Source organism: Chlorella variabilis, assembly GCF_000147415.1.
Source record: "Chlorella variabilis unplaced genomic scaffold CHLNCscaffold_3, whole genome shotgun sequence".
NCBI lineage: Eukaryota > Viridiplantae > Chlorophyta > Trebouxiophyceae > Chlorellales > Chlorellaceae > Chlorella > Chlorella variabilis.
Window position 1 is genome coordinate 250647 of NW_005435085.1, and position 13203 is coordinate 263849.

Here is a 13203-nt window from a genome sequence, read left to right on the forward strand (position 1 = left end):
GTCAGGTCGCGCAGCGCATCCACAAAGGAGGGGTACCTGCGGGGGGTGGGGTGGGGGGTGGGGGGGTGGAGGGAGAGGGGGAGGTGGGCGGTGGGCGGGCATGTAGTGCCCCTCCACTCATGCCTCACACACACGGGACCCCAGCCCAGCCTAACCCAGCCCAGCCCTGGCAGCCCACTTGTCTTTTAATTTCCTTTCCATCCGTATAAATCTTATTAAAAAAAAAATCTTATTAAAAAAACGTTCATGCCCCAGGGCCAGGCCCCCTGCCGCCCCATTCCACCCACACCTACACCCACACTACAACCGCACCCACCTCTCGCGCACGAGGTGGTCGAGGCGGGCCGAGGGCCTGCGCGCCGCCAGCCGCGCCGCCAGCTCCCGGTTCTGCTTGGCCCTCGCCCGCCGCACTTTCTTCTCGTGCGCATACAGCTCCCGCGCCTTCTTCAGCAGCGGCTCGTGCAGCAGGTAGGAGATGTCTTTGGCGTGGTAGTAGGTCTTGTGCTGGCCCTGCGGCAGGGGGACGGGGACGCGCTAGCAGCCTGGTTGGTGCGGTGGGCTGGGGGTGCGCGACAGGGCACCGGCGTGCAGGGGACAGGGGGCGGCGCTGCGCCTCGGCAGCGTGGGATGCGGTGCGCTAGCGGGCATCAGCTAGCCCGTCAGCAATAGCACAAGGGCTGCCGCCGCGCTGCTGCGGCGCCGCGCGCCTGCGGCTTCTTCTTGGGCTCCCGCGGGTGGATGCCCTTGAGGATGCACAGCCGCCGGAACTCAGACAGCTTCAGCTGCAGCTTCTTCAGCGCCTGGTTGCGCGTCAGGTACTGTACCGCATTGCCAGACTGGCCCTGCGGCGGGGAGGGACGGTGCAGGGAGGGCGCGGTGGGCGGTGGCCCGCCCGGCGTGCAACAGGCGGCGGCAGCGGCGGGAGGTCGGCCGGCCAGACCGCCGTGCGCATCGCACATGTGGACACGCCAGGGAATGCTTTCAGGCATTTAAGTGGGCGCCCCGCAGGCCCCGGGCGCCCACACCATGCAACGAAGACACATGCACGCCATGCCGCGCGTTTCACACCTTCTTTTTCTTCAGCATCGCGCCCTTCTTTGCAAGCACCAGTCACCGAGGCTCCAAACGTTGGTGCAGACGGCAGAAGCGATTGGCTGCAGAACGCAGCGGCTGTGGCTGGGGACTGATCGACCGACCAGTTTTGCAATGCATAGGCATGCATGCATTAGACTCCTGTATCGCGGCGGCGGCCAGGCTGGACACGCAGCAGGCGGTGCAGGCCCCCTGGCTCCCCGCGTTTGGCACCCAGAGGCGCCCTTGAGGCCATTTGGCACCGTCTGCAAGCTCGTAACGAGTTTATTTCCAGCTCTTGAGAGGGGCTCCTGTCTTCCTTGGAAGCAAGCATCTTGTGGGCATTCTCCAGATCTACAAGCGGAGCGCCCCACCCCGTTCGCTCTTCCGCAGTTCCAAGGCTCTCAACCTACATTCCACGGCCTGGATAGAGGTATTGATGTTTTCAAGGGCTGTCGCCAGCGCCGGCGCCCCCCGCCAGTGTGCCGCTATCGCTTGCCCCCTCTTTTCAAAAAGATTCCGATCATTCTGCTGCAGGCAATGGACATCCACGGCAATCCAGTGCCGCCAGAGAAGCCGGTTGGCTTCACTTCCATCCCGCTCCTTGCCACTTCCACCGTCGAGCAGGTTCCAACAGAGGCGCCGCCGGCGGGCCGCACACGCCGCACCAGCTCCTGGCGGCGCACCACGGATGATGGCGACCTGCTGGAGCTGGAGTATGCCAAGCAGCAGCTGGGGCTGACCCCCCGGCAGATGCCCAGCCAGAAGAAGGTGAAGCCGGCGTCGGCGGGCAAGGGCATGTTTGGCTGGCTCCGCAAGAAGTCGGGCTAAGGGGAGGCGGAAAGCGGTGTAAAGACCAGATGGCACGAGAGAAGCCCCCTTGTGATATTATATTACGCAACACAACTAGTTACCAGCAGCCAACGAAATCAAACCGACACCTTTTTGAAGTGTGTTCTCTGACGTTTGCGTTCGATTTTGTTCATCAAATACCAATATACAGTTCACCGTGCCACAGATTGTAAAGCAATGCGCACCAGGAGCAGCATCAGCAGATCATGTACAGACGTTGCAGGCAGGTAGATCGAATCGGTCGGGGATGGCAGGCCCTGCTGCACTCAGAACTTGTCTGCCAGGGGCCCGGTGCGCGGCCACACCAGGTTCTTCAGCCACCTGCAGCACACAGGAGCAAAGAGATAACATGGATGACGAAAGACATCACGATGGAACTGACGTGTGGCTGCCGGCATTTGGCGAGGGGACACCGGCACGTTGGCCCAGGCAGGGCGGGCAGCTCACATGTAAACCGGCAAAAGGAAGTACCAGAACCCTGCAGCAACGGGTGGAGGGGCCAGGCGAGCAGCATCGATGCCCAGCTGCATCCAGGCAGCCATGACAGGTCGCAGCGCCCCGTGTGGCCCCTCTGCTGGCATGCAGCGCTGCCCCCGAGCAGCGGCTTCGAATCCGCTGTGTGAGCCAAGTCGAGGCGCTGGCCGGGCGTAGCGCACCTCCCACGCTGCCCAGCACCACGCGCAGCAGGAAGGAGAGCGGGTTGGTGTTGGCCTGCTCAGACACCTCCGCCTTGGGCCCCAGCTCCAGTGGGGAGGGCCCCGCCGCCGGCTTGGTGGCCGTCACGGAGCAGCCCATGATGAGGCCGTGGCGCCGCACGCCGCGGTACCAGCTGGGCCCGATGCGCTTCAGCTGCACGTCGGCAAACCCGGCCGCCTTGAACCACTGCGGGCGGCAGGGCATGGGGGGCGCAAAGCGTGATGAGCGCATGGAGCCGCCATGCCAGCCATCCCCTCCTCCATCTGCCCGCCCTTAGCTGCCATGACTGCCTCCCCACCTGCAGGTACTCCTCCTCGGTGGGGAACAGCATCCACAGGTCGGCCATGGTGCGGGAGATGGGGTGGGTGGGGTGCACCGGACCTGCAGCCAGGACAGACCGGGGTCGGGAGAGCGTCTGCAGTAAGGCAGCATTGCCACATGCGGCTGCATCTTGCAGGACCATCCATCGACCAGCACACCCACCAATCATGCAGGCCACGCCACCGGGGCGCAGCACACGGTAAGCCTCGCAGATCCCCCGCTGCGGCTCTGGCCAGTACTCTGCGCCACAGTAGAGGCGGGGGGGCGGGGGTGAATAGACTCTCCCTAGACGGTGAATAGACTCGCGCTAGTGGTGGCAGAGGAGGAAGGCGCCCTAATGGGCAGAGGCTGGTAGGCAGGGTGAACAGCAATCCCGCCAGGGGTGTGGTAATACCAAACCCATCCTCTGCAAACAGCCAGCCAGGCAAAAGGCGCTGTCCCACCTACCTATGCTGCCCGCTGACACATATCTATCAAAGGTGTCGGTCTCAAAGGGCAGGTCCTCAGCATCGCCCTGCAGCCCCCCGGCAGCAGGTGGGGGTGAGGCGACCTGCAACGCCAGCCACCCCCCCACAGGAACTGCTGCTGCCAACACAGCCCAGAGCGGGGGCGCACCTCCAGGATGGTGGCTCCCTTGAGGTCCGCCTTGGCCCGCGCCTTGGCCAGCTGCTGCGGCGACTGGTCAATCAGCGTGATGTTGGCTGGCGGGATGCCCGCCTTGACCACGCCCTGCGTGCAGAAGCCGGTACCGCCGCCGACGTCCACCACCTGTGCCGAGGGGCGGCGCGGCAGTTGGAAGAGGGCCAGAAAGTGACCATGCTGCGAGGCGGGATGATGCATGCTGGCGTCAACCTGGGCGCCACCCTCACCTTCAGGTCTGCGCTGTCCAGCTGGGCTGGCTGCAGCGCATCCTCCCGCATTTCCGTCGTCCAGTGGCCGGGGTTCACAACGTAATCGTACACTTGGGACAGGAAGGCGTAGAAGGCCTTGGCCTCATTCTTGTGCTGTGGGGGGAGGTAGGCGCGGCAGGTGAGGTGATGCCGCTGGTCAATGCGGCTTGCTCCGCCATCAACGGCGCAAATTCAGGACATAGTCGGTGTAACTGGCTGTGCCAGTGCTGCTTATGTGGTGTGAGCAGTCAAAATCCACAGCCAGGGCAACAACTTGTTGCCGGTGCTGCCGTCCACCGCCAACCTGAATGAGGCGTGGCGCCTTGGTGAAGTCGCGGGCATACGTCTCAACGGCCCGCACCACCAATGCGCCCCTGTAACTTGCCCGTGGGGCGCGCCGCGCCTGGGCCTGCAGCGGCCTGGTCCGCCCAGCCCGCTGCAAAAAGGCGATCATTGGGGGCAATGCGGCCTTCCCACCCGGCAGGACCTTGGTTTGGAGGCCAAGGAAAGGCCAGCGGACAGAATGGACGAAACCAGGTCCTTGATGCCCCCTTGCAGGAGGCAACCGGGCTCCGCGGGGACTCCTAGTGGGGGAAATCGGGAGCTCTGGCTTTCCCGTGCAATTTTTTCGAGTTCGGTTTTGGCCGCCCATCCTTCGGCCAGTGTGTGGTCTCTACACGCGGCTGCATCTGCACTGCACACTTCCGACGCGCATCAGCGCTGCCCAGCCGCCGACAAGCCCACCCAGCGTGTCCCTGAGGCAGGAATCGCGCGGCGCGGGCAGGGGCAGGGCCAGAGTTGGAGGCGCCCCCCTGCGCGGCACTGGGCGCAGCCGCTTGGCCAGCAGCAGGGCCAGGGAGGCGGCGCTTGAGAGCCGGCGTGGCAGCCGCGCGTCGGCGCGTCGGCATCAGCCCGCGGTGACCCCCCACCGCCCATCGCTCGGCGGGCTCCCACGGCGGCAGCATGTCCAGCCAGGTGCGCTACCGCTTCAAGAACGCGGTGGCCGAGGATGTGGTCACCTTTGACGGCGCCGTCATCCAGATCGGCGAGGTCAAACGGCTGATTGCGCTGAAGCGGGGGCTGGGGGCCGACGGCGCGGCGGAGCTGACGCTGTTTGACGCCACCTCCGGCGAGGAGCAGGCGGATGAGTCCAAGGTCATCCCCCGCAACACCCTGGTCCTGGTCAAGCGCTCCCCCGCCGCCAAGTTCAAGCCGCTGCAGAGCTCGGCGGGCGGCGCGGCGGCGTCCGCCGCGCCACCCGCGGTCGCGGCAGCCAACGGCGGCAGCACCCAACCGGCGGCGGGTGACGAGTTTGGCGGCGACTACTACAGCGAGCAGCCCACGGCGGCGCTGGTGCGGGAGGACGAGGACAAGGCGCTGCAGAGCCTGCTGCAGGGCACCGCCAGCACGTGGCAGCGCGAGGTGCGGCAGGGCGCGATGCGCGGGCGCGGGCGCGGGCGTGGCGCAGGCGGAGGCGTGCCCTACGACTATCGCTGCCCCAGGTGAGCCTAGGGAGGAAGGGAGGGGGAGGGAGGAGGGCCGGGGAGCAGCATGCCTGCAGCTAGCAGCTGGGGAGCCCGCAGGGCCCTTCTGTGCCTCGTCGCCGGCCCCAGCCGTGTCTGTGCCTCGCTGACGTGCGCCCGCTCCTACCCCCTGGCGCTGCAGGTGCGAGGCCGTTGGCCAGCACTGGGTGCAGGAGTGCCCCACCCAGGGCGACCCCAACTTTGACAGGAAGCGCGTGCGCCCGCCGGTGGGCATCCCCATGACCCGCCTGGCGCTGTCGGAGGAGGGCGGCCTCGTGCTGCCGGGGGGCCAGATGGGCACGCTGGTAGCCAACGAGGACGCCTTTGCCCGAGAGATACTGGGCCTGCCCACCGCGGCGCCGCAGCAGCAGCCCGAGGCGGCGCAGCAGCAGCAGCAGGCGGCGGTGCCGGCAGCGGGCGGCGAGGCCAAGCCGCCGCTGCTTCTGCTGGACAGCAAGCCGGCGGCGGAGAGCGCCTCGGCGGCGGCAGCGGCGCTTGCGGTGAAGGCCGAGCCGGGGGCTGCCGGAGCCGCAGCAGCGGTGCCGGCGCCGGCAGCTGGCGGTGCGGCGTTGGGGCCCGTGGCCGCGCCGATGTTGGCTGGCGAGGCCGAGCTGGCGGCGTCTGCGCCCTTTGGCGCCATGCCCGGCGCCGGCTTCTTCAGTATGTTCATGCAGACGGCGCTGCTGCCCCGCGGGCCGCCCGACTTCCTGCGCTGCGCGTTTGACCGCCCAGAGCCGCTGCCGCGCGCGGGTGGGTGGCGCCAGCCGCTGCCGGCTCCGCCTGTCGGGGCCCGCCTGGGTTGCCCTGCAGCAAAGTTGGCTGGGCGTGGTGCAGGAGGGCTGAGCAGCGCTGCTCGTTCTTTTGTACTCCCGCCGTGCTTGTTCCTCCTGCTGACCTCTCGCCGCCGCCTGTCCCTGCAGAGTTTGAGCGGATGCAAGATCAGTACCGCGCACGCTTCAACATGCCGCCGCTGCGCCTGCCAGAGCTGCCGCCCCCGCGGCGCCGCACCCCGCCCCGGCTGCGCAGCCCGCCGCGCCGCCGGCTGCCTAGCCGCGAGCGGCCAATGATGCCGTCGCAGCGCAGCCGCAGCCGCGAGGGCCGCCCGATGCCCTCGCAGCGCAGCCGCAGCCGTGAGCGCCGGCCAATGCCCTCGCAGCGCAGCCGCAGCCGGGAGGGGCGGCCCGTGGCCTCGCAGAGTGATGTGCGGGGGCGCAGCAGGGAGCGCGGCGCCAAGGATGCCAAGGATCGCGGCGCCAAGGTGGCGGCAGACAGGGACAAGGAGCGGGCAGGCAAGGTGGCGGCAGACAGGGACAAGGAGCGGGCAGGCAAGGTGGCGGCAGACAGGGACAAGGACAAGGAGAGGGCGGTCAAGGGCAAGGCGGACAAGGACAAGGAGCGGGAGCGCGGCGGTAAGGGGCGCGACAAAGAGAAGGACAAGGTGGGTGGGTGGCCTCCCCCAGCGCGCAGCACCTGGCTGTCCGCAGCGCTGGCTGCACACCTTGGCCCTGCTGACCTGGGTGTGCTGTGCGCGTGTGCCGCACAGCCCCATGCGCTGACCCTGCCCCCCGCCTCCGCCCCCGCAGGCCTCCAAGCCTGCCGGTCCCAGCGAGGGGCGCGAGGAGCGCTCCCACCGCAGCAGCCGGCCGGAGCGGGAGAAGGAGGACAAGGAGTGCCGCAGCAAGCGCGGCAGGGAGCGGCGGTCGCGCAGCCGCGACCGCGACGGCTCTGGCGGGCGCGAGCGGCGGCAGCGGCGCGAGGAGGGCGTGCCCAAGGACGACCGCTGGCAGCCCACGGCAGACGCGGCACCCGCGGCGCCAGAGCCCGTGGCAGCGGAACCCTCCCCCAGGCAGGCGCAAGCGTCGGCGCCTGCGCAGCAGGCCGAAGCAGAGTCCGGTGACGGTGCCAGGTTAGCATGCGCGCGCGTGCGCCCCCCCACATTCCCACTATTTGTTTCCCGATCACACCTCGTCACTATCCAGCCAAGTATAACTGTGGCTCTCAGTGCCGCGCCAGCGTGGTGGGTGGCAGCCTGGCTGGCAAGGACAGTTGTGTGCCGTGCACTGCGGACGTCCCGCTGCAGCTACATGCGCTGCTTGCTGCGTGATCAGCTGCCGGGGGCTGGGCGGAGGCGAGGTGCTCCCATGCGTGGCCAGTGTGCCTCTCCATCTTCAGCGCACGCGCACCCTGCCTGCTGCCTCATGAGCAATGCACTGCTATCACTGAGAGCGCCGCAGGCGTGCTGCGACATGCTGCGTGCAAGGGCATGCCAGGCACACATGAGCCGTGTTGATGCACATCCATGCCAGCTGCTCTTGGCAGTTGCTCCTGGCCTGCTAATTGGCCATCTCTTCTTCTCCTTCTGCTGCTCTTTTTGTTCTTTTCTTCCAAGTGCATTCTCTCTCTGGTTGCCTTCCCGCAATGTGTTTTCGCAGCCAACTGTACTGCTGCAGGCACGAGCAGCGCGGCAGCAAGCAGCCGTCCCCCGCAGCAGAGCAGCAGCAGGCCCCAGCAGCTGGGCCCCGCCCAGGGCCGGCAGAGCCTGTGGCAGCACTTGACGGCGGCGTGAGCGATGAGCTGGAGCTGGAGCTTCAACTGAGTGGCGGCAGTGAGGGCGGCACGGAGCTGGCGGCGGTGGGCGCGGCGGCTGAGCAGAAGCCTGGGCACCATCACAAGTGAGCATGGGAGCCACAGGGGCTGCTGCCTGCAACTCCAGTGCAAAGAGCATATCAGGGCAAGAGGGAGCGGAGCACGCTGAGCAGGGGCGGCAGTGCTCCTCCATCTGCTCAGCAACGCCTGCTGTCCCAGCCGCGCGTCACTGACACATCAAGCTCTGCTTGGCTCGTGCAGGGAGCGCAAGGAGAAGCGGCACAAGAAAGAGAAGAAAGAGAAGAAGGAGAAGAAGGAGAAGCGGCACAAGCGGGACAAGAAGGTGGGTGTGGCGGTGCAGCAATGCATGGCGCCTCGTTTGGTGGAACGGCAGCATGCAGCTTCGCTGGATCGCTTGCCGAACCAGCCAACCGACCCGGTTGCCTGGTGTGTATGGCATGCTGCAGGACAAGCCCCCCGGCAGCGACGACCACGAGAAGCAGCGCAGCAGCCACGGTGGGGAGCAGCCTGCAGCGGAGGTGCGGCAGCAGCCTGCCGCCGAGCCATCGCCTGCTGCAGGCGCCGCAGCTGCGGCAGCAGCAGCAGCAGCGCCAGCGCCGGAGAAGGAAGAGGAGTGGCGGCAGCGCAAGCATGCTGATCGGGACAAGGCGCTGGGGCCGCGGCTGTTTGACCGGGCCATAGTTGCGGCTGCTCACAGCCAGGGTGTGGACGCGGCGCAGAGGAAGAGCCGGGAGGGGCGGGACAAGCGGACCAGCGAGGAGGAGGCCAAGCACCGCAGCAGCAAGCGGCCCCGCAAGTAGCGGGCCTGCTGTCCCCTCGGCTTTCTTCAGATTAACTCTTTGTCTTCCTGCCGTTATCCCTTGCCGCTTCCTATTCTCCTTCAGCACTGGCACTTTCTGCCACCTCGCAACTTCTTCTTCTTCTTTGCAGGCACACAATGTGTAAGCATACAGCATGGCAGTCGCAATTGCACTGGAGCAGTTGAGAGGCACGTGGGTGGCGGGGCAGGTGCATGGGGGCAATGCTGGGCTACTTCTTGGCTGCCGGCGGCACGATGCGCAGCTTCAGCACGCTCACGCTCCAGGCGGGCAGCGCCAGCTCAAACTGCTCCGCCACCCCGCTGATGGCCTCGGTGCGTGTGGCCACCTGCGGGCAGGGCAGGTGGTGGTGGCGGTGGGGTCGGCTGGCGCTGGTGAGTGCTGCCCGGGGTGTGGCAGATCGCCACCCGTGCGCTGCACAGAGAGAAGTAGAGGCACACACCTTCAGGGGCTCGTGAAACGAGTTCTCATCCAGCGGCTGCTGCCCCCCCAGCACCAGCAGCTGGCCGGTGGCGCCCAGGGAGCCAGCCGCCAGGCCCCTGATGCGCAGGCCCACCAGCTGCTGGCTGGGGGAGAAGTTGACCACTTTGACGGCCACCTGCGAGGAAACAGGGGAGCAGGGGATGGATTCGATACAGGCCGGAAGCTCTGGATGGGTGGCTGTAAATGCAGGGCCCGCACGGGGCGGCAGCGCAACCTGGGACCAGCCCAGCTGGGCAGGCTGGTGCAGGGGTGGGGTGGGCTGGCGCCCAGCACAGCTCCACTCACCTCATCGCACATCTTGCTCTGGCATGTGGCGCTGGCCGCCAGCCAGTCCTCGGCCCCGCCCGCCACCTCCGTGCCCACAAGCTGGGTGCCCAGGTGGCGGGACAGCAGCTGCTGCACGTGGAAGCTGGGGATGCCAAACACCCTGCGGCCCAGCAGGCGCCAAGGCCCAGGCGGTGATAACAAGATCTGGGTGCGTGCTGAAGTGTCCCCTGTCCCTGGCGAGGGCAGCAGCCAGCTCGGCGACCTCCTGGTCTTCTGAATCCCGGCCTGGTGGAGCCCCCTGGCTCCTGGTCCACCCCCCCCCCACCTGTGGTTGTCGAATACGAGCATGTTGGTGGGCCAGGGGCGGGCGTTGGCGTTGACCATAAGCGGAGCGTAGGCGCCGGCCAGCACGGCGCCGCCGCCGCCGCTGTTGCGCTCCATGCCCGTCATGAACGCCGCCTCCGCCACCGCGCCAATCAGGTTGCCCTGGCCGCCGCCGTCTGCGGGGTGAGCGGTGCAGGTGGCTGGGTTAGGGTGCGAAAGGGAGCAGGGAGGTGCACCGGTGGCAGCTGGGCAGGCAGCAGGGCACAGCAGCAGCAGGTTGTCCATGCCACCACCGTGGCGCCCGCCCACCTGTCACCGCATACTCGCTGGCAAAGATGAGGCCGCCCGCGGGGGTGGCGCCGTCAAAGGCGTGCCGCCGGGCAAATAAGTCCTGCGGGTTGGTGTACACCTGCGGGCGGCGGGGGGACGGCGGCGGCAGGTTGAGCACACACACATGTGTATGCAGTGCCGCAGCCTGTACAGTTGCCCAGCTGCCACCAGCGTCACCCTGCGTGGTGCCGTGCCCAGCTGGTGTGCTGGCGTGCCCATACAGCCCCCCGTGAGCTCACATGATACTCCCAAATCTCTGTGGGACCAAGGTCGCCCAGGTGGCAGTTTGCAATGAGGCGCAGGTGCGGGTGCGCGGCCTTGATGGCGCTGTACAGAGCCAGGTAGTTCTGCGGTGGCGGGGGGGCAGGCAGGTAGGCGTGGCAGCAGGGGGGCGCATGCGGGGGACTGCCCGCTGCCGCCGCTGCCTACCCATTGACAGTGGCGCGGCGCGGCTGATGCCGCCGCTGCCGGCAAGCCGTGCCTGCCAGTAGAAGGGGCGGTAGTTTGGGTTGGGTGTGTCCCATGGCAGGCCGCAGCCCTGCGCGCAGCGGTACCATCACGAGGTGGCTCCAGGCAGCGGTACCAGCATGGGCTCATGCTGGTACTCATGCCGGCAACAGGCGGATGCTCACTGGCCAGCGGGCGGCGCATGCAGCCCGCGGGCCCCCGCCCCACTGGCCTCGTTGCCAATGGCCAGGAAGTTGAGGCGCCAGGGCTGGGGGCGCCCCATGGCGGCCCGCACCGCCCCCCAGGTTGAGTTGGCTGGGCCGGAGATGAACTCGATGCCGTCCAGCGCCTCCTGCGGTGGGAGGCAGGGCAAGGCAGGGCAAGGCAGGGCAAGGGAGGGCAAGCACGGGGTGACGTGCCGGGCGCCGCCCCTGCCGGGCTCCATGCAGGGTACCGCCTGCGCCTCCCATGCATGGTACTGCCTGCTCCCTTTCCTCCCTGCGCGTGCCTGCACCCAGGGCCAGATGTCGCGAGTGGCGACCTGGTCGTTGTGTGCGATCCCTGCACACAGCAGCACCAGCCGAGCGTGGCACGGTCAGCCTCGCTCCCGGGGTCTCCAAGGCCCAGCACACAGGGAGCAGCATGCCCCACACCAGGGGGTGGTCAGCGGGCGAGCCCATGCCTGCCCCCGCCCCCGCCGGTGCAGCCCGCCCACCGTTGTTCACCACCCAGACCGGCTCCGCCCCCAGCTCCTCAGCCAGGAGCAGGTACTCAAACAGGCCCAGGCCGTCGGTGGACCAGTAGCCCCACATGCTGCACACGCACAGGGAGCTGAGCGGGCACAGGTGAGGACGGCAGAGCACCGCCAGGAGCTGCCTGACGGCAGGCATGCCAGCCAGCCAGACGCTACGCGGGCTCCTGTTGCGCCTGTGTAGGCGGCAGCGCCACCCCCGAGAGGAGCCGTGCCTGTTGTGGTGCCCCGGCCGCTCTTCGTTGCGCCCCAGCGCCTCCTTCCAGCGGAAGGCGCCCCGCAGCCAGTCGCCCTCCACGTAGCAGCCGCCCGGGAAGCGCAGGAACCTGCGGATGTGTGTGGGGGGGTGGAGGGGAAGCGGCAGGGCGTTGCCACGCCGACGTCCAAGGTTAGCAGGCAGCTGCCATAGAAACATCCCTCCCGCACCCATGAGCAGCTGTCGAGAGGCACAGCGAAGGGTGGTGTGCAGGCATGCAAGCTTCCCGCCCACCAACCTGGGCTGCAGTGCCTTGAGCGCCGCCAGCAGGTCTGCGCGGAAGGGCCAGGGGTTGAGCAGCCCCTGCGCCTGCCCCTGCTCCGCGTTGGCCGCCGCCACCAGTGACACTGAGTCTACAGCCAGCCTGCCGGGCCCGTCAAACAGCACCTGCAGGGGGCGGGCAGCCGGGGGCAAGGCAGGGGCAAGGCAGGGGCATCAGTATCGCCCTCCTCCTGGCATCGGCGTGGCTGAGGTGCATGCTCGGGCTCTGCGCATGCCACGCCACGCCCTGGTCGTCTCACCGCCAGGCGGGCCTGGTGGTCTGTGGCGCTGCTGGCCAGCTCAGCGCGGTACCGCTGCCACTGCAGGGTCAGCCCAGTGAAGCTGGCGCTCGCCAGCGGCACGCCGCCGGCCTCGTCGCCGCCGGCCAGCAGGGAGACGGTGGCGTTGGAGGGGCCGGCGCCCTCGGGGACTCGCAGGTAGAGAGACAGGGAGTAGCGGGTGCCCGCCTCCACAGACACTGCGGCCGACAGCAGGGGAGGGAGGGGGTGAGTGTGTGTGTGCGCGGAGGAGGGGCGCCCTGCTGTGGATGTGCAGGCTGCCCCCAGCCTCGCGCTCTACGAGGGCAGCCAGCGCAGCAGCCGCAGGCGGGCCTGGGTGCCCGCCCACCTCCCCAGTACCCCGTGTTGACGAGGCCGGCGCGGCCGCCGCCGCCGCCGCTGCCCAGCTCCATGGCCACTGGGTTGCCGCGGCACACCGGCTGCTCCCTGGTCAGCGTGGTGGTGGTGCCTGCGGGGGGGGCAGGTGGGGAACAGGTGGTCTGACAGGCCTGCTGGCCACGCGGTGTGAGCAGGCTTGATCGCACCACGCAGCTCCCGCATCTGGCGGGCGGGCTCTCTCACCCGGGAGCGGCTGCCAGGCGACGATGAGGTCGTTGGCGCCGCACCCGCTGCAGCCCTGCTGCTTTCGGCGCCGCGCCGACGCGCAGCCGCAGCCGCTGGAGCCGCCATCCTGCCAGCCCGCCTGCGCCTGCGCGGCGGCGGCGGCCAGGTCTGGCAGGCTGACGGCCAGGCGGGTGTGGGGCGAGGCGAGGAAGCCTGTGGCCTTGGCTATGGCGTCAAACGAGCGGTCCTGCACCCTCTCCTCGTACAGACCGCCGTCGCCGGCGTGGCCGATCTGCAGGTGTGGGCAGGTGGGCAGGGAGACAGGGGCGGGCGATCATGCAGGCCGGCCAGCGGGCACGCCATCCCTGAACCCTCCCACGAGCAGCTGGCCAGCCCTTTGCCCCAGCTCGCCTCTTCGAAGAAGATGCCGTGCAGCAGCGAGCCGACTGGCTTCTGATCCGTCA

General features: G+C 68.3%; 5 protein-coding genes across 5 annotated transcripts in view; 2 read left to right on the forward strand and 3 right to left on the reverse strand.

Annotated features, from left to right (window-relative positions):
* The window catches only part of CHLNCDRAFT_140351 (hypothetical protein), a gene marked incomplete at both ends in the record, with an annotated part of 3871 nt that extends 2785 nt beyond the window's left edge, over positions 1-1086 (reverse strand). The window contains 2 exons of the mRNA XM_005850749.1: positions 313-510; positions 1069-1086. Coding sequence (XP_005850811.1) covers positions 313-510; positions 1069-1086 — 216 coding nt within the window. The remainder of the gene's footprint in view (positions 1-312; positions 511-1068) is intronic.
* A 1103-nt stretch (positions 1087-2189) lies between these two features.
* On the reverse strand, positions 2190-4284 carry CHLNCDRAFT_140353 (hypothetical protein; the record flags this gene model as incomplete). The annotated part of the gene is made up of 9 exons (XM_005850750.1): positions 2190-2244; positions 2371-2401; positions 2580-2805; positions 2918-3000; positions 3103-3180; positions 3388-3454; positions 3556-3708; positions 3810-3944; positions 4135-4284. The coding sequence occupies 9 exons, from the start codon at positions 4282-4284 to the stop codon at positions 2190-2192; spliced, it is 978 nt and encodes a 325-aa protein (XP_005850812.1).
* A 509-nt stretch (positions 4285-4793) lies between these two features.
* Positions 4794-8029, forward strand: CHLNCDRAFT_50177 (hypothetical protein; the record flags this gene model as incomplete). The annotated part of the gene is made up of 5 exons (XM_005850452.1): positions 4794-5332; positions 5496-6103; positions 6274-6791; positions 6937-7370; positions 7786-8029. The coding sequence occupies 5 exons, from the start codon at positions 4794-4796 to the stop codon at positions 8027-8029; spliced, it is 2343 nt and encodes a 780-aa protein (XP_005850514.1).
* Positions 8030-8989: 960 nt separating this feature from the next.
* CHLNCDRAFT_140355 (hypothetical protein) lies at positions 8990-12736 on the reverse strand (the record flags this gene model as incomplete). The annotated part of the gene is made up of 15 exons (XM_005850751.1): positions 8990-9106; positions 9221-9376; positions 9547-9688; positions 9854-10028; positions 10162-10261; positions 10422-10529; positions 10612-10663; positions 10815-10981; positions 11144-11190; positions 11345-11442; positions 11578-11706; positions 11875-12023; positions 12158-12375; positions 12525-12644; positions 12721-12736. The coding sequence occupies 15 exons, from the start codon at positions 12734-12736 to the stop codon at positions 8990-8992; spliced, it is 1794 nt and encodes a 597-aa protein (XP_005850813.1).
* Positions 12737-12780: 44 nt separating this feature from the next.
* The window catches only part of CHLNCDRAFT_140356 (hypothetical protein), a gene marked incomplete at both ends in the record, with an annotated part of 5028 nt that continues 4605 nt past the window's right edge, over positions 12781-13203 (forward strand). Inside the window, 2 exons of the mRNA XM_005850453.1 lie at positions 12781-12930; positions 13008-13047. Coding sequence (XP_005850515.1) covers positions 12781-12930; positions 13008-13047 — 190 coding nt within the window. The remainder of the gene's footprint in view (positions 12931-13007; positions 13048-13203) is intronic.